The sequence below is a fragment of the Typopeltis vanoorti genome, chromosome 15 (genome assembly GCF_054136105.1).
Source record: "Typopeltis vanoorti isolate ZY-2024b chromosome 15, IOZ_Tvanoo_1.0, whole genome shotgun sequence".
Taxonomy (NCBI): Eukaryota; Metazoa; Arthropoda; class Arachnida; order Uropygi; family Thelyphonidae; genus Typopeltis; species Typopeltis vanoorti.
The window spans coordinates 28,609,388-28,630,561 of NC_143563.1; the positions used below are offsets into that span (position 1 = coordinate 28,609,388).

General features: G+C 34.4%; 1 protein-coding gene across 2 annotated transcripts in view; it reads left to right on the plus strand.

The window, feature by feature from the left end:
* The first annotated feature begins 1,036 nt into the window (after nucleotides 1-1,036).
* Nucleotides 1,037-21,174, plus strand: part of RIOK1 (RIO kinase 1) — a 220,935-nt gene continuing 200,797 nt past the window's right edge. For both annotated transcript variants that reach the window (XM_090404720.1, XM_090404721.1), the window contains exon 1: nucleotides 1,037-1,173. In XM_090404720.1, coding sequence (XP_090260846.1) covers nucleotides 1,064-1,173 — 110 coding nt within the window. In that variant the 5' untranslated portion in view covers nucleotides 1,037-1,063. The remainder of the gene's footprint in view (nucleotides 1,174-21,174) is intronic.

Here is a 21,174-nt window from a genome sequence, read left to right on the forward strand (position 1 = left end):
TGGAAACGGCATTCATTCTTTGAGCAATGCCGCCGGAGGAAAGATTTAAATTCGATTCTAGTCGTCGACTAGATAAAATTTTTCTAAACCTTACTTCAACCGTTTCCTGAGTTAGTCGATCTCTGGGGCCTCCGAGCATTTTTCTTTTCTTTTTCCTTTTCCGGAAATTCGGTTTTTCGTCCCTTAAAACTCGAGAAAATCGATCGTCGACAGACATTATATTAGGCAAGAATATATTATGTTAGCGTTAGGATACACGAGATGGCACACTTGTCAGTCGCCACTCCACTGGATGCCGCTTATTATATAGTTTTCAGCCAGTTATCTCTGATTGGCTACTGGTTGACATTGAACTGACCACTCAATCTTCAAAAGTTAGATACTGCTAAAATGGATTCGCCATCATATATAATAAGATGGATGTGGCCTCTAACTGATTTTGATGGAAGTTTATACTGTGGAAGTACAAATGCATTAACCAATATTGATCCATATTGGACATATCTATACTGCTGTCAGTAGTGAATTTGGAGGTAGATGGAAGCTAGGGAGTTATTGCCCTTCTCAAAGAATTAAAAATATTGTGAAATTTTATTTATTATTTAATTATTCCATATATATATATTTGAATTTTCAAAGAAACTGAGATATCAAAATTTCATGTTAATAAAACGAAAATATACCTACCAAGAAAATAAAACTAATAAATATCTATCAACCTCTCCCAAATATGTTTAATTTATAGCTTCCCATGAAACGAACGTCTTGATCCATTTCCTGATTTATATGAAATGTATTTATTGATGACAGTTTACTTTTTCCGTTTTATTTCTCAAAATTCCTTGTTCAATAATTGACATTAATGTTTATTTAATTAATTTATTTATTTTCATTGCGAAACCGTGATTTTCTTTTATTTATATAAATCATTCAAATTTCTGAACTGGTATAAAAAATATGGTAAATTTCTTTCAAAATAAACGAACGCCCTCTAGTATAGACACGTGTTTCTATTATATTTTGATTACAGAACTATCTTCGTAATAATTTACATTCCTGATATATGATTGGAGTGCAGAAAAGCTGGAAAGTTGGTGATGTAAACAAAATGGATTCGCCAGTGGATGAATTTGAAGAAGGACAATTTGATGATGCTGAGGAAGAAGAAGTCAAGTGAGTTTATGAGCTCTTGCTTAGATTTCTTTTGATCTACTCTCTAGCTTCGCTACAATTTAATCGTAATGATTGTCAGAGGCATATTTTTTTCTTAACTATTTGAATATTCTTTCCTTAACCAATGTTCTTTATTAGAAGATGAAAATGAGTTAATGGTGTTTGAGGGGATCTAAAAAAAATTCTACAAATTATTTACCTTATAGTTTTTACTTATTTTGATCATAAACGTTTGCAAAGGGAGCCTGATATGTATAATCATTGTTGGTATTGCATCACTGTTAGCAACACATTGTTATGTAACGCACAATAGTCGTATTAATAACCTAAAATTAAGAATTTAAAGAACGTTCCGTGTTAATGTTCTCGATTACAATTTTGTAAATTTCATGGTAATAAAATGAATTAAGAATCTACTGCTTATTTTATTAGCATTTCAAAAAAACAAACCTTATACATGTTAACTGCAAATGAGTACCTAAAAGAGAATTTATTTTCTTTTAGGTACTCATTTACACACCCAGATATTTTCATTCTTATACTGTTTTGTATACCAGTTAATAATTTATACCTATTCCATTTATAAGAAGAAAAAAAAGCTTTACCTCCATAGAGTTACATGACTGACTGGAGAAGACCAAACATGTATTTTGTCTATGAATTTGGTATGTTTTTTGACTGATTTGAGTGAGAAAAGTTTGAATGAGTTCTTTGGCAAACTGTGGAAGCAAGGGATATAGAGATGAGAGGGAGGAGGTAAAGTGAGAGTAGAAAGGGAGAGAGAGAGAAATTGAAGCAGTAAGAGTCAGGGATGCCAGTGAGAAAAGGATAATGATGTTCGGAACATCATATATGGAGATTAAATAATGTGTGGTGCATAGAGTAGAGTGCTAGAGCAGTGCTTTACTGGTTGAATGATAGAGAGAGAGAGTGTTAGCGGCAGTGAAGAGGGATGAAAATCTAGAGGAGACAGTAGTGATGGTTGGTATGAATGACCTGAGAGGTAGTGTGAATCGTATAATGTGAAATTTGAGGGTTTTTGGGAATAGTGCAGCAGAAATCTGTCCGAGGAAAGATAGTGAGCATTGCCTTTATATGATAATGCAGAGTTAAGGAGAAGAGCAGTGAAAATGAATGAGATGATAGTTAGAATGTATAGGAAGAGAGTTCTGGAATGTGCATGGAGTTGATGCATGGAGTACATTTGAGGATAGAAAAGAGCTGTATGCAAGAGATGGATTACATTTGAATGTAGATGAGCACATGCATTTGGAGAGACTTGTTTTCTGGGCAAGTGAGTGTGTCAAGGCAGGGCAACTAGAATTGCATGGGTGGAACATATTAGGGATGGCCTCATGTGGGGAGAGTGGCTTAATAAATGAGAGGGTGTACACTATGATAGAGCCAGGTGAGGATGAAGGGAGTAATAGTAGCTATTTTCTGTAGACAAATTGTAGACAAAAATATTGTAGACAAATTCATTAGAAATAAAGGGAATGAGTTTGTGACATTGACTTGCCCGCTTCAAAGACTTGGTGTCAGTGAAACTTGTTTAACTGAGGAGGATTTTTTTTTTTTTTTTTTTTAACAGGGATAGAAATCAAAGAGTAGAACATGTTTCAGCAGGATAGAGAAGATAAATGTGGTGGTGGTGGTGGTGTGATACTCATGATAAGAGATGAATTGTGCCTTTTCAAAGTGGAGAATCACAGTGGAAATAACATTAATGGCGTTGAGAGTATGTGATGTGAGATAGATATTTATAAGACAAGATGTTTACTGGGTTTACTATAGATCAGGGAATATAGTGGATGATGAGCAGAAAATGTTTAGACAGATTAGTTTGGCAAGTGCAATGCAATGATCATTGTGGAGGACTTCAGCTATAATCAGGGCTTTTTTTCAGCCGGAACAGTCTGGAAAAGTTTATCGGAACGCATTCCCGCTGAAAAAAAGCCCTGGCTATAATAATAATATAAACTGGGAAAAGGAGACAGCATCATTCAGCAATAAGATAACCGAATTTTTGGATTTCTGGAGGGACAACCTAACTCAGGCAACTGTAGTTGAAGGAATACGAGTTTTGGATTTGGTCATAGCATCAGAGGATCCAATTGTGATTGAGATGTCATACTCCCCGCCCTCCCCATTCGTGAGTGACCGTGTAGTTCCGACTTTGAGAATGAATAGGTATGTGGAGATAACAAAACAGAAAGAATTTATGTGGAATTATAAGGTAGGCAACTATATGTGGAATTATAATGTAGGCAAAACGGTTTCATAGACTTAGAAACCGTTTTGCAGCAGTACAATGGATGAAAGAATTTGAAGGAAGAGGGGTCGGTAGAGCATGGGGGATACTTAACAAAAAAAAATTGGATGACAAAAAATAAAAGAGGAATTGAAAATGAAAAAGAGAAGATTATGGAGACATAAAGAGAGAGAGAGAGAGAGGGGTGGAGAACAGTCACATCAGGAATATAAGGCTCAAGCATAGAAAAGTGACTGTTATTGTAAGGAAAGAAAATTAGAATATCAGAGAACATTAGTGCTACAATCCAAGGAAAATCTCAAGGAGTTTTTTTGCTATATGGTGAACAGGAGGAAAAATAAATAATAGTGGACAGATTAAATTAAAGATGTCAGAAAATTTTATATATATATAGATCTTATATATATCAGGGGCAAATATTCTGGATGTGCTAGGTGTGTGGTGCTCATCCACCTAATAGCAATATCACCGATATTATATTTTTGCATTTATTCCCATTAAAACTCCCCTAATTGTTTCCAGACTTTGTGTGATTCCTAAAAATAAACACAATATACTAATGCTTCATGAAGAGGATATTTTTTGATGCATAAACATTGCGTCACATTCGTGTTAATAGCCTGGGTTTGTGTTCAAAATACATACACCTTTGGCTCTTTGAAAAGATGTACAGATGCCACAGTGGGTCAAATTCTTAGGGTTCTAGTAGTTTTAAACCGCTCAGAAGGCAAGGCAGGGTGAGCTCTGAGACAATACACTAGAGACCGTGATTGAATATTTGAACATTGTCATTTGTCATGAGTTGCTGTTTTTGTTTTTTGAGTTTCATATGTTTTGCTTGTGTGAAGTGTGAACTGATGGTAGACAAGTTTGTAATATATCATTTATGATAAACGTATAATTTTTTTTACCCATATTTAGAATGAGAAACAGTATTGTAGTCAAAAGAGATGAGCCTTATTCTAGTGGTAAGACTTATACGTTGGTTAGACATAACTGGTAATTAATTTACGGAATTAACAACACATATAAAGTAAATTAATTAAAGATAACTTTAATGAATCACTTCTATATTTCGACAATGTCACATTGTCATCTTCAGGAACATAAAGATATGGTATGTGCACTACAGGAACTAACAAAGCAAATGAGGCAGAAATTAAGACTGAGTGTCTTAATTTCTGCCTCATTTGCTTTGTTAGTTCCTGTAGTGCACATACCATATCTTTATGTTCCTGAAGATGACAATGTGACATTGTCGAAATATAGAAGTGATTCATTAAAGTTATCTTTAATTAATTTACTTTATATGCGTTGTTAATTCCGTAAATTAATTACCAGTTATGTCTAACCAACGTATAAGTCTTACCACTAGAATCATGATCATCCACGGAGATGCAATCGCACGAAAGGCCCGTCAATACGGCAAATTGAGGTTAAAGATATCGAGGCAAATAAATCGCCTGACGTTCCTTTCAGTGTCTTAATTTCTGCCTCATTTGCTTTGTTAGTTCCTGTAGTGCACATACCATATCTTTATGTTCCTGAAGATGACAATGTGACATTGTCGAAATATAGAAGTGATTCATTAAAGTTATCTTTAATTAATTTACTTTATATGCGTTGTTAATTCCGTAAATTAATTACCAGATGAGCCTTGTCCTCCTCTTCCAAATTTTCCGCCTTTAAGTAATTCAAATCTACTAATCAAATATAGCATTTTCCTTCATTATTGTTTTCTAATATACAGTATCTTAAAACAAACACAATGTCCTGCTCTGAACAGATTTGGTTATAATAAATTGAAAAATTAAAGTATTCAAAGTTATCCTACAATTAATTTCATTAGACAAATTAAGATGAGCACTGATGTGCTATACACTCTTAAAACCTTTCATACATCAATAAAATTGCAATCATATGGGCAAATTTACGTGAATTTTGTAGCGTGGGTTGCATAAACCACGACAGTATACCCAACCGAAATGGGCACATAACGCCACTGACACACACACACACACACACACACACACACACAAGAATGTTTCAAAAGGTTGTATACAACTTTGCAGGAGGACAGAGAATAACTTGGAAGACGTACAAAAGTTGAGTGAGTGTCATATTGTAGTAAAACATCAAATTTTGTCATGTAACTTTATTACTAAATGACAACACCGGATGGTGTGATACATCACACCATTTGAAAATAAAGACTTGATGGTGCAGAGCAAGCACGTTGTGTGTGTTTTGGTTTGAGGAAACGAAGTCTGCAACACAAGTTCAGAGGAATTGCTGCATGCAATACAGCAAAGAACCTCCTAGTAGGCACATGATCTACACGTGGCACAAGAATTTTGTGGAAACAGGCTGTTCTGTGCATCATTCAAGGTCAAAGGGAGGACTGCATGTGGCCAGTGCTGTTGTGGAAGAAGTTCAGGAAAGTTTCCAGATAAGGCCTGGAAAGTCAACCAGACAGGCATCTCATCAAATTGGAATTCCTCATGTGATTGTGTGGCGTGTTTTACGGCAGCACCCACATTTAAGGCCCTACAAATCTACTCTCATACAGCATTTGAAGAAAGACAATAAGAAGATATGCCATGATTTCTGTACCGAAATGATCAGTAGGATAGAACAAAATGAGGACTTTTTGGACATGATTGTTTTCAGTGGCAAGTGCAGTTTTCAGCTAAGTGGGCAAGTAAACATTCACAACTGCAGAATTTGGGGAAGTGAAAATCCACACACCATTGTAGAACATGTTTGTAGCACCCCCAAAGGCTAGCGTTTCTTGCACCATAAACATATGGACCCTTCTTTTTTTCAGAGTCAACTGTTATTGGTGGTGTGTATCTAGACATGCTACAAGGGTACCTAATACCATAATTAGATGACACTGACAATGATGGATGCTTACATTTCCAGCAAGGCAGAGCACCTCCTCATAACCTAACAGAGGCAAGGTCTTACCTCGACACCCATTTTCCAGGCAGATTAATTGGTAGAGGGGCATCTTTAGCATAGCCACCATGTTCTCCCTGACCTTACAGTGTTAGATTTTTTTCTTGTGGGGCTTTGTGAAAGATCGAGTGTTTGTACCACTGCTACCAGCCAATTTGGAGGAGCTGCATTCCAGAATTACTGCCGCTATTGCTGAAGTTACGCCAGATATGCTGTCGCAGGAATTGATTACAGATGAGACTTCTGCAGAATTACTGGAGGCACTCATATTGAACTTTGTCTATGTTGAAACTTCAAGTGTTACACTACATTTACACTGTAATAAAAATTGTTCATCTATCGCTATTTATCTTCTATTGTCGTTCAAAGTTGCATACCCCTTTTGAAACACTGTGTGTATCAGGGGCGAATATTCCAGGTGTGTGGTGCTCATCCACGAAATATCAGTATCACCGATATTATATTTTTGCATTTATTTCCGTTAAAGACTCCCCCCAATTGTTTGCGGACTTAGCACGTGATTCCTAAAATTGAACACAATATACTGTATACTAATGCTTCATTATCCTCTTCACGAGGATAATAAAGTATTAGTGCTTCATGAAGAAGGTGCTTTTCGTTGCATAAACATTGCATCACATTCGCATTAATAGCCTGGGTGTGCTTTCAAAATACATACACCTTTGAGCCATTCGAAAAGATGTAAAGAGGGCGCAGCATGTCAAATTCTTAGTGTTGTATTATTTTTAAACCGCTGAGAAGGCGTGACTAGGTGAACTTAAATTTTGAGCTCACTCAGCACCTAGCGGCTGTGATTGGTTACTGTGTCAGCCAATCCAATTGAATGTTGTCATTAGTTGAGAGATTACTATATCCGATGGCTTTATTACAAACAGCTGTTACACATTTTCTGGAACTGAAAATTTGAAAGTGAATGTTAGGAGAAAAATGCTAATTGTTTTTTCTTTTGCTTGTGCAGTATAGCAACTGTTGAGGTTGCAAAGTTTTTTAACGGTATAGAGACATTTTTATTCTAGTCTTAGTGGGGGAACAATCATAAAACAGATTGTTTCCCCATTCTACGCAGAAGTATTCAAAATTATCCTGCAATTAATTGCATTGGACCAATTAAGATGAGTGCTGATGAGCTATGCCCTCTCAAAACTTTCATACATCGATAAAATGCAATCCCACAGTCATGAGCATCCGCAGGGGGTAGGGGAACTCCCCCCTAGGATCGATTAAAAAATTCCACAAATTATAATCAAAATTGATTGCGATATGTAATCTTATACCCTCGACCCTGGGAACGTTTTGTCTGTCTTAAAATTTTATTATGGGTTTGCCTGTTGCAGAGCAGCCATAGAACATGTGTTTTATTGGTAATAAGACAAGTGTTCCTGTTTTTAGTTCATCTTTTTCTGATTTGTGAACAGTGACCGGTTAGTTTGTTCCCTGTCTAGTAAGTTACAGAGTCAAGTGTGAATTGTAAATTTATTGTGAAACAAATTTAAACAAAAAAATACATTTTTGAAAGTAAGTGTATGTAATTTAATATTATTTTACTTGTTGGTTTTATGATTTTTTTTGCTTTTAAACTGAAATAATTTAATTTAGGATTAATTAACTGGTAATTAGTTTACGGAATTAACAACGCATATAAAGTATATTAATTAAAGGTAACTTTAATGAATAACTTCTATATTTCGGCAATGTCACATTGCCATCTTCGGGAACATAAAGATATGGTATGTGCATTCAGGAACTAACACAAAGCAAATGAGGAAGAAAGCAAGAAACTAATATTGTTCCTAAAGTCCTAATGGTGCCCTCTTGTGGGCTAATAGATACCCACCATAAAATTCGTTGGAAGAAAACAAAAATAATCCATCGCAGCAAGTTTAAATACGAAAGATTATTCAAAGAATCTTCAGCAGCTCTAAAAAACGTTCCTAACCTCAACAAATTTGGGTGCATGAAACTGCCCCAAATTTGGGAGACTTTCATTATGAGAACTTCAGCCCAACTGCCAAGACTACCAAATTAGCCTGCAAGAGGGCACCATTAGGACTTTAGGAACAATATTAGTTTCTTGCTTTCTTCCTCATTTGCTTTGTGTTAGTTCTTGAGTGCACATACCATATCTTTATGTTCCCGAAGATTGCAATGTGACATTGCTGAAATATAGAAGTTATTCATTAAAGTTACCTTTAATTAATATACTTTATATGCGTTGTTAATTCCGTAAACTAATTACCAGTTATGTCCAACCAACGTATAAGTCTTACTACTAGAATTAGGATTAATTAATTAGTTGATTTTTAATAAAATATGCCGGTCAATTTTTTAATATATGAAATTGTGCTAAAAACTATTAATTCTGAATACCTTTTTTTATCCTAAGAATTAAAGATCATTAAAATCGATGGAAAATGAAAATAATGTATTTATAGTTTACATCAATAAATAATTACATAAAAATGAGCTAAAAGATGTTTATTGATGTAATTATTTGTCTCCAAGCTTCCCCCCTCCTCCTGGTAAACATGACAGCACACCCAACCAAAATGATTTGTTATCATGGGTGGGCTAAGGATTTTTTCCCCCTCCATTTTTATTGATTTAAAAAAATTCTTATTTTTTTAAAAATTATTATTACATAATTTTTTATTTATTTTTACATAGTCTTGTTTATATACATATTCATGTTTAATCCTTTTGCATGTTAAGTATCTTCACGACTAGACTGCTTGTATAAAGAGACTAATGACTTCACATTAATTGCCTTAGTATATGGAGTTATTTTGCTATGTGGGGAGAAGGAGAAAACATGATAGTGGATGGATTACCTTGCTGGATGGAGATGGGACCCAGGTGACCAATGCAGATCACATAGTTGAGCTATTTAATATCACTTTATTAACTCTGTTCCTACACATTCTCACTGTCATCTCATTCATTAACACTGCTCTTCTCCTTAACTCTGCATTATCATATCAAGGTGACACGTTCACTATATTCCCTTGGATGCATTTCTGCTGCACCATTCCCTAACATTAACCTCAAATTTTATGCTACACACGATTTTCATACCAACCATCACTGTCATCTCCTACGTTTTCATCCCTCTTCACTGCCAATGTCACACTTTCTCTATTATTCCACCAGAGCTATTTAATATCACTTTATTAGGAATATGGCAGGCTTTATTCCTAAATGGATAAATGGTGAAGTGTTAGATGTTAGTTTAATATACTGGGAATGAAGAGGATGTATTCCAACTACTGAGTATGCTAAATGTCAGTAAGGTGGGGGAGAGGAACTAGATGAAATATAACCACCTTTTAAGGGAATGTGCTGTTGAACTGACCATGCTATTAGCTTTGCTGTTTAATGAGTCTTGCAAAAGGACAGGTTCCTGGAGAGTGAGAAAGGTAACATAGTGCCATTGCATAAGGATGGTGGTAGAATGGAGGTATCAAAGTATAGGCCTATTTGTATTTCTTCTGTAGTTAAGATTTTGGAGTGGGCAGATGAGGGAAATATTATTTATGCAGGCCAGCATGAATTTGTTAAAGGATGTTCTTGTTTTAGTAATCTGGTTACCTTTTACAATACAGTAATAAGAGCAGTGGATGAGGGTAAGGCATACACTGGTTTTTTTTGATTTTTCAACGGCATTTGACAAGGTGCCACATGACAAGTTTGTTTTTATGTTGTTGCAACATATGAGTTTGGATATCAGGTTAGTTGATTGGACTGGTTTTCAGATAGATATCAGAGAGTTGTATATGGTGGGAGTAGGAAGATTACAGGTGTTCCACATAGTTCAGTATACCAGGCCATTACTATTCAATCTTTATGTCAATGATATTGTCACTGGTATTAAAAAGGAGGATAGGAAAGAGCTTGACACTGTTAAACAACAAAATAACATGATAACCACAGTAATAAACTTTAATGAAAGTACAGAGATTTTGTACTGAAAATAACACTACATGATCAATGTTGTCAACAGTAAATGCAAAAATATGAATCATTATATCATCAGCAAAAATTTACTACTGACAATACTCCTACTAATAAATGGGTTATTAACATTTCTGGATGCCCTTTGTCTAATGCTGAGACACTAGTATGTCAGCTAAAGGTCATTGTTTTGCTGTCATACCTGAATCCATCCATATCATGATTTTTTGCATAGTTGAATGAATCTGTTGGGACTCTCAAGCAAAGTTGCTGATAAACTATGCTTCGAAGTTTGCTGCATTATTATTTAGAAGCAATTACTTTCATATAATTTATCTACTACTGAATTCTCTGCATTTCTTTCATTACACCAAAAGAACCATATATCTATTTGAGAAGGATAAAAGATAATAGTGCAATAGGAAAGGTAAGGCCATTGTGTTGCCCAACTATGACAGTGATGAGATAAGGTGGAGAGCAAGAATTATGAATGATATGTTAGTAGAAATGTGTGAAGAGAAAGGAGTGCAGTTCATTAATGTGTGAAATGAGATTGAAGAAAGAATTGAAGAATATAAGATTAATGGACTACATTTGAATGGTTTTCATGAGAGTCATTTGGAGAAACTGCTGCTGGAAGGGAGAGTAATGAGTGCAGAGAATGAATCTGAGCAAGTAAGAAGTGATGTTCATTTTAGAAATTATGGACTTTATAACCGTGTTATAAATAACTATTTTAATTTCCTGATGTTTCGACCTTCATATTAAGGTCATCTGGAGTATATACAAGGACAAGCTGAGTTACATTTCTCACAAAAAGCTAAAGAAACAATGATTTGATCACTGGTTATTCTATTGGCATGACCTATAGTGAAAACAAAAAAAAAACACAGATAAAATTATAAATTAATTAATTATTTAGAAACTACATCAAAGCTAAATTCTATTTAAGATAACATAAGAGAAACGTTCTTTCTTATAGATAGTTTTCTTACAGTAACAATGATGTCCTATTTTTAACATTACAATTGCTATATTAGATTTAGGATTCTGGATTGTCTACAGTCCTGTTTATAGTTAACTCTTAGGGAGAAAGGTTCTGTGGGTAGAATATGTGTCTTCCATATGCTTGGGATTTTTAGACCATCATTATTGTTCAGATTGGGGTGGTTGATAAGAATCTCACAGGCTTCCTTAAATTTGCATTCACACTATATTTTGTTATGATGTAAATAACTGGTGCTTTTCCAGTCAATTCTATGTAAAGTGTTCAGGGCATGATCAGAAAGGCCAGCTTCACCATAGTTATTATCCCTGAACACTGTGGGAAATGTAACTCAGCTTGTCCTTGTATATTTGTATATACTCCAGATGATCTTAATATGAAGGTCGAAATGTTGGGAAATTAAAATAGTTATTTATAACATGGTTTTAAAGTCCATAATTTCTAAAATGAATGCTGATCACCGTGCAACACTAAAGGAAAGGATTAAGAAATGATGTGAAAGAGCAGGAGAGTAAGGAAGGAGAGATTGAAGTGGTGCATATGAATGAAGTTGAAAGCATGAGTGTAGAGAATGAGAGAACAAATGTGTAAGGCAAACACGGAAATGGGGAGACTCAGAGTGGACAGTGGAGTGCTGTTGATGATAGAACAGAGTTATGTCCATACAAGGTCATACATGGAGAAATAGTGGTAATGGTTTTGAGACAGTATGGTGTGAAATAGAGATGAATAGAATGAAATACTTCATTAGATATTGCTATAGACCTGGTAATGTCTATAGGATGATCATCATGGGTGATTTTAATTACAGCAATATAGATTGGGATGACAAGATAGCAACTGAAAGTAAAGAATGTGAGTTTCTGGAACTTTTGAGGGAACAACTACATCAGGCAGTATGTAACAGAGAGCACATGAGGATTGAGGAGAGTCTTGGATTTGATCATCTTATTAGAGGATGTTATTATAAATGAGGTGTCAAATCTCCCTCAATTGGTGAATAGTGAAGTGATTATCTGGGTACAGTACCATCGACAGGGTGTAGCATAGAGGTAGCCTGCCTCATGGTGCTGCTTAATTAAGAGTGATCGTTCAGCCGTATTGCGGTAGGCGCCATATTAGGGTAACAAGATATTTTATATCTGATGTGGATGCAATAAATTTATTTGAAGAATTAAAAATTCTCTCAAAAATAATACAAGAGAAATGTGGTCCTCACCAAATTTTATCATATATATATATATATATATATAACCAAAATCTTGTAGATATTTATCCCAACATAACCACTGCCCTAAGGGATATTGTTAACAATTCCTGTTAGCATAGCAAGTGTGGAAAGAAGTTTTTCCAAGCTTAAACTGATTAAAAATTATTTGCGAACAGCAATGACCCAAGAAAGATTGGTTGGTCTAGCAACTATATCGATAGAGGTGGACATGGCTTATAATTTAAATTTAGAAGAGCTTATAAACAGTTTTATTGTGTGATATCCCCATAGAGCAAATATTTAATATCATTATGTAATTGTTTTGTATTAATGTTTCTCTTGTAATAAAAACAAAATAGCAATTTGAGATTTTCTTATATTTTTGTCTTATAATCCATTAGGGCGATATTTAATTGTTTGCTTCAGAGTGCGATCTAATCTGGCCATGGCCCTGTCTGGGTGGTTGCCAGCTATGTGAAGACTTCTGTGAGAAAAGGGTATATGTGGAATTATAAGGCTGGTGATTTTGAGAAGCTCAGGAGACAGCTTGCAGCTGTAGCATCCAAGTGTTGGGTGCTACAGCTTGGGCGATGTTCAAGAATTATCTAGTAGAAGCAATGTCTAAATGTATTCCAAAGTTCAGAAGGTTAAATAATATAGGTATGAAATGGATGAATGAAGAGATTAAGTATGCAATAGAGAAAAAAGGCATTGTGGAGAAAAAGGCATTATTACCACTCTTCTTCAACATAAGAAGAGTGGTAATAATCAATTCCATGAAGAATACAAAGAACAGGCAAGGAGGGCGACTCGGTTGGTGAATGTAGCAAAAGTTCAGTATGAGCAGCAATTAGCTAATGAAACCAAAGAAAATTCTAGTGAGTTCTTTCTATATGCAACCAGCAAAAATAAGAATGATTATGGTAGGATCGCATTGATTGGAGAAAATGTTATAAGGACAACTGCTGCGGATGATATAGTTGAGATATTTAATGAGCAGTACATAAATCTTTCCTTGTGATTGTGATATCATGGAGAATTTGGAGCAGTGGATGATGATGAGAGACTGACTGTGAGGGAATTAAACAAACTTGATATTAATAAGGCTGTGTGACTTAATGATATAGCACTACATTTTGAAGGAATGTGGCAGAGTTGACATTGGTCTTGACATATTTGTTTAATATGAGTCTTGCACTGGGTCGAGTTCCAAAGGAGTAGGAGAAGATTGTGCCGCTTCATAAGGAAGGTGATAGAACTCAAGCATCAAATTATAGGCCTATCTCTGTGTCAGATGTTGTGGTTAAGGGTCGGAGAAGCTGGTTGTACAAGTTAGTAATGATTGTAGTAGGATTGACATTGAAGAGGATTTTCATAAAATAGTGGAATATTGGGTAAGAACAAGAGGTCATCCCTGGAGGGTGTGAGCAAGGGAGTGAGAAACATTTTTTTTTGATGGAGAGTTGTGAATGATTGGAATGCAATCATTCATATTAAATAAGCTCAAGGAGCTTATTTAATAATAGGTCCCTTTTGTCATACACAGCTCATCATACCACACCTTAAACATTCAAATTCTTTGCAGACACCATGATTAAATAAGCTCCTTGATGACGTTGTTAACTGAGATCAGAATACAAGTTAAGCACCCGTTTTGGAAGGACTCCTCATTTATATGATCTCCCAAAAATTCAGAAAGAAGATTGTCCAGTAAGACTCATTGTGAATTGTATTGACTCTCTTACCTACAGAATTGCTAAATTTCTTTCACATTTATTAACTGTCCATATTGGATTCCAGATCATTTATCAAGAGTTCCACACATTTTCTTGAAAAAATCAATGATATTCAAATATAAGAGTCAGATATGTTAATCACCTCTGACATTGTTTCTCTATTTACTGACATTCATTAACTGGCACTATTAGTTTACTATATGATGATTTTGCTTCTAATTTTTGAATTTGTGAAGATTTTTGAAATTGTTATAAAATCAGGATATTCAGCTGGAAAAACGAGATCTATAAATGGATTAAAGGGACTGCATGGGTAGCCCCTCCCCACCTTTGGCAACCTATTTTTTGAACCATTTGAAAGATACCTTGTTCTCATCCATCCATCTCCAACCCTCTCTTTGGTTTCGTTATGTCAGTGATGTTTTTGCTGTTTTGCTTTTTTCCTGTTTGGCTTCATTCTGAAAATGAACTTACTTTTCTACATCAGTTCAATAGCCTTCACTCACTCATTCAGTTCAGCATGGAAAAAGAAAATGCTGGTAGCTTACCATTCTTGGACATCCTTATTCTCATAGCCTCTGGTACTTTGTCAACCACTGTTTATCAGTGGATAAACACTGGTTTATCCACTGATAAACTGGCAGATACATTCATCAAAAGTCTGCTCATCACACCTCTCAAAAAATTTGTGTTATCACGTCATTACTTAATAGAGCACATAATGTGTGCTCCTCTCCCTCAAGCTTAAAACAAAAACTTCTCCTTATTAAACTTTAATGCAATTAAATGGTTATAATCCTGATTAAATCCAACAGATAATGAACTCCTATGTTCTATCACCTAAGGATTCTTCAGCAGACCAGGGTTCCAATCGCTTATATTTCTGATATCTCTGAACTTATTGGTAGAATTTTGAGAAGCATCATCTTATTCCAACATATTTTCCTATCAACAAAATTTCTCATTTGTTACCATCTACAAAAGACAAAACTGTCACCTCTATCTTTAACAGGTATTTACCAAATGCCTTATGAATGTATGTGACATACTTTGGGCAGAATTAATGAACATCGATACTACATTGAATACGTGAAACCTGAAAAGTCTGGTCTAGCACAGCATAATATTGACACTAAACACAGTATCCTGTGAGATGAAGTTTGTTCTCTCCATAAAAGCAGTTTGAAATATGAACACCTTTTCAAAGAAAGTTGTGAAGCCCTTTTACATTGGCCTAACCTGAATCAGAATCTTTTTCCCTCTCTCCCAAAAGTTTGGGAGATTCTCATTTTATGTAAATATCAAAAATAGTTTTAATATTAATGTATAGCATGTGACAGCCATTTTTAATTGGCAGACTGATTGTTGTATGTACCTTGTATTCCTGTTGTTTCTGTATACACTGATGTACTGTTATTTTCAGTACAAAATATCTGTACTTGCATTAAAGTTTATTACAGTGGTTATCATGTAATTTTGTTGTTTTATAGTTTTGCTAAGTACCTTTTAACAATTGACATTGTTAGCTTTCAAGAATATGTTAAAGCTAATTTCAAGTGGAAGTTACTTAAGCAGAATGGGAGAGGAAAGGTTAACAAAATAAGCATTTTCTGACAGTATGGCAGGAAAAAAAAAAGAGCCAGAGGAAGTCTAAGAGGTAGTTTGATTGACACAGTAAGTGTCAATCAAATTATTGAAATCAAATTATTTTCTTCTAAGTGCGTTAGAAGAAAATAATTTTGGAGGTTTGACAGATTTAATTTGGAGGAAAATGTACAAAGGAAGTTGTTAAGGATGTAACTTTTTCATGTCATACTATCATAATATTTTGCACACCCTTGATGATAATATTTTTGCACACCCTTTACTAATATTACATATTAGTGAAGTTTATTTTCACAGCTGAAATTTTCAAAAAGAATTACAATACTGCCTACAAATTTCAGATCACTGATATCAAAAACCACTAATTTCAGAAACAAGATTTCTGAAATTAGTATTGTGGCTATAAACATACCCATTAATCTGGATTTTGTTTTTTTATTCACTAGCATATCTTTGAAAGAAAGATTTTCAATCAGACATTTTTAGGCAGTATTGTAACTCTTTTTGAAATTTTCAGCTGTGAAAATAAACTTTACTAATATGTAATATGTGCAGTGATGGGAAGTCCCCGTTCTCCACCCTGGCTAACTACTTCATGAATTTTGATTATCTTCTTTGCAAAAGAAAGAAGTTATCCCATGTCTTCTGTATGGTACGGTTATTTGGATGACTTTTTTTTTTTTAGGAAATGGGAGATCAGAGAACGCTAAATGGTAGATTTTGAACTCTCCCATCTGAACAGGAGGGCCATTAAAAGATGCATGGATTCCTGTCAGTTCCAGGACGATATTACAATTCATGTATGCTAATACTGTGAACATCAGAAACATGAGTAAGACTTGGTTGACAGAGAAAGATATAGTTACAGGGATAGAATATAAGAGGTGTTATATTTTCAGGGAGAATAGAAAAGGATTGCTGATGATAATGGAAGGATTCCAACCTAGAAAAAGTAGCTCATCATGAAGGTAGGACCTTGCATGTTGATATTTAGTGGAGAAATTACACATCTACAGATAATTTACTAACTAAATTTATTCAGCAAATAAATTGTTAAGCCAGTATTTTGCCTTGGTTACCAAGGCATCATCATGGGTACAAAGGAATGCAGCTAAGCAACAGGCATACTAACAAGAAGCAAACACTGACTGAGAATGAAAGGCAAGATCTTGCACTCCTAACTTGCATCCTGTATGGGTGTGATGATGGAATCTTGATGAAAGAATTTTAGTAAAGTGAGGCAGCCAAATTTAAGGAGGTTTTGTTCTGTTGGATCCAGTGATTGTATCCATCTATTTTAGAATTCACTATAGCATATGGCATTCACCAAATTTAAACAAATTCAGCTGCCTTGCTTTACCAAAATTCTGGGGGATGATTATCTTTAGTTAGTTATTATCATTTCTAGATGTGTTTTCTCTACTAAAAGTGAAAATCAGTGTCTAAGCATTCATGTCAAGGAAGGCAGGATCATAGGAAGCAGTGCATTCAGAGCTATTTGATGTAAAATTGAATCTAACAAGATAAAATATATAGTCAGTTGCTACTGTAGGCCAGGAGTGCAAAGGAAGACAAAATGCATGAATAAGCAAAGCTCAGTGAGCACAGGATAAATAATTGTGAATCATTACATATTGTGTACTTAATTGATTAATTACACAGTATGTGCTGTAAATCAGGAAGAGGAGGAAAGAACATCATCAGGGCTCCATGGAGTCAAAACTCATCTTGGGGTAAGGAAACACATGAAGGAAGGAAATGGAATGTATGCATGTGCAGTTTTCAGTTATGAAAACTGCACATTGATTATGACATACTCAGCAGGTAACTTGGAGCAGTGCCATGGCATAAGAAACTGTATGGAAAGGATATCAGTACATGGTAAATGGTTGAAGGGGTGTTAGTGGGAGCAGTAACAGTTGCATACCCACGATCAGGAGGATAAATCAGGCAAATTAAATGGATGAGAAACATCCATCAAGGAGGAATTATTGCAATAGAAAAAAAGTTTAATTACTGAATGATCACTTTGCAAATGTTTTTCATCGAGGTGCAGCTAATACAGTGACCAGTGTAAGAGTAGAGGTAGATGAATTGGTGTTCAGGATATACTTTATAAAATCCCAGTGTGAATATTGTCACACAGTTGGATGGGATTTTGGCCTATAGGCAGGGCTTGAAATTTGCTTGTCCATGATGAGTGATAATTTTTTGTTGAGTAAATAAATCAGAAAATGAGTATTTTCAGAATTGGCATTGCATAAATAAAATGGCCAAATATTTTTACTTCATTTATCACACTATTAGGAAATGCCTGTCATTACAAATAGTTTTGTTGATTATGACTGATTTTGTAGTGATGAAATACAGTTGATAAGAGGATAAGATAGCAGGGATCATACAAATATTTAAAAAGCATTCAGGTATAATGCAAAGTAACCAGCTATTCTCAATGTGATAACGTGTTTTGTTTTCTGTTAATTATTTACTTTTATAGTAATGTAAAATAGAAATTAACAATTACTGATAATTGAATTGGCTTAATTGCATCCAGTAATGGCATATGCAAAATCTGAAATCATTAGCAGTGGATATTAAAACTTGGAAAGATGAGAAAGGAATATTACAGACCCCCCCCCCCCAAAAAAAAAAGTATATATATATATATATATAATTTCAAGATATTGATTACAAAATGAAACCCATATGTTTTTTTCTCAATTTCTGCTACATCATAAGACCTAATCTTGTATGTTTGTCATTGTTTTGGAGCTAATTAATATTCAGAAAACCTACTAATACCTAATGTAGTGGATTTTCTGAATTCTGTTTAGTGTATGTGGACCTAAGGTTGTCTTTTATTATTTATTTTGATTTGTTCAGAATGTCAACATTTGTTTAGAATGGCACAGAAAAAATTGTTTGAAATAGAAGTGATTGAAGGCATCCTGTAAGCCAATGTTTCTCAAACTTCAGATATCTGCGGATCCCCCTTCTTAAATTTTCATTATTACCAAGTACCCCCTAATTAATTAAGTAATAAATAAATTAATTAATTAAAACGAATAAATTAATTAAAATTACTAAATTAATTTAAAATATTAAAAAATTAAATATCTATTTTATTTGAATTTATATGTTCATGTAAACAAAAAATATGATTTTTTTTAATAGAACAAACTTTATAAAAATACTATAAAGTTTTACTTGAAATAATTTATCATCAATGAGATGAAATTGCTTATGGTGAGATAAAATATCAGCAAAATTTGGCTCTATAGTTGTTAATTTCAATCTCAGATGCGGTTCGACATCTATAATGCGATTCCTCTGCTTCGTCTTAATATCTACAAGGGCTGAAAATCCTACTTCGCACAGATATGAACTTGGAAATAGAAAAATGAACCTTAGAGCTTTATGTGTTAATTCAGGAAATTCATTCTGTATTTGTAGCCAAAATGATGATAACGTATTCTCGCTGTATTTATTTTTTAGGAAACCATTAGAAGCTAGTTCTAAAAGTTGTTCTTCTTCTATTGACGATAGACCCTTTGGCATAAATTTGTTTTTATTGAAAGGGTATCTTATCCACTCAATATTAATGTCCAATTCAGGGAAATACTTTTCTAGATTCATTTGTAAGCTTTTTAAATGCTGCATGATAGTAATTTTCACATCATCATCAATTTGTTCAGTTGAACTTGCGAGCAATTCATGAAGCGATGGAAACTTGTCAGATTCTCCATTACCCGCTTTTGCCATAACTTCATTTTTGCCAACGCGGCTTTCACTTTATCTTGGACATGAAATATAGAAATTTCCTTGCCTTGTAAAGATAAATTAAGACTATTTAATACAGTAAATATATCTGCCAGGTATGCTAATTGATCGAGCCATTTCCAATTATGTAAATGCTTTTTCAATTCAAACTTTTCATCAAGAAAAACTTGTAGCTCATTCCGAAGTTCAAATAAACGAGTAAGGACTTTTCGACGAGAAAGCCAATGAACATCGGTATGGAAAAGAAGTTGTGTATAGTTGCTTCCCATTTCTTTGCAAAGTTGAGAGAAAAGTCTGGTGTTTAGAGGATGGCCATTAATATAATTTATGATTTTTACAGCTTCATCAAGAACTTTTCTTAGGTCTGTAGACATCATATGTGTAGCCAAACCCTCCCTGTGTATGCAGTAGTGTGTCAACTTTGCATTTGGTGCAACAGTTTGAATCCTTGAAACAAGCCCTTTTTTTATATCCGACCATGGATTTTGCTCCGTCCGTGCTTATTCCAACACAACTTTTCCAATCAAGCTTGTTTTGATGCATAAAGGTATTTATACTGTTGAATATTTCTTCTCCTGTTGTATGTTCTGCCAAGGGTTGGCAATATAAAAGGTCATCATGAATTTTTTGATTTTTTTCGTACCTAACAAACACTAGAAGATTTGCAAATTTGTAATGTCGGTGGATTCATATACCTGCGACGCATAATAACGACTCTTACGTATATCGGATAACAATGCTTGTTTTATATTTTCAGTCATTTCAGTGATTCTTCGATGAATGGTACTATTTGAAAGACAAATTCGATCAAAAGATCTTTTTGCATTATCTCCGATCATAATTTCTGCTATTATTTTTGCTGCAGGCTTGACCAAAGTTTCACCAATTGTTTCCGCTGCACCACTTTTTGCTATTAATAGCGACACACGATATGAAGCTTCTAAAGCCTTCATGTTTTCACCTCCTGACATGATTGACATCACTTTTTGAGATTCTTTTAAATTTTTTAGTTTATTTTCAAAAAATTCGACAGGTTTGTCCTTGCATTCATTATGTTTCGATTCAAAATGGTGATTTAAATTACATGGTTTCATGTTTTCATTTTTTAAAGTTTCACCGCAAATTACACATAATGAAATAGGTTCCTCTTCATTTCCCGTCCATGAAAATCCACATTTCAAGTAATTTATATCGTACTTACGAAGTTTTCTCATCTTCTTCCTAGTTGATTCTTTAGTGATGTCAGACGACACACACTTATCAATTTCACTTGATCCAGATACAATATCAACATTTTCTTGTTGCTGACAGCTACTTGTATCTCCTACGTTCCTCTCTTTTGCACATTTTAAAAATCCAGTCTTTAACCAGTGATCCATACTTAAGAATTTGAAAGCTAAAAAAAATTACTGTATTTAATGAACAGTCCTTCAACAAATGGCTAGTGAAAGCAGAACTCGAA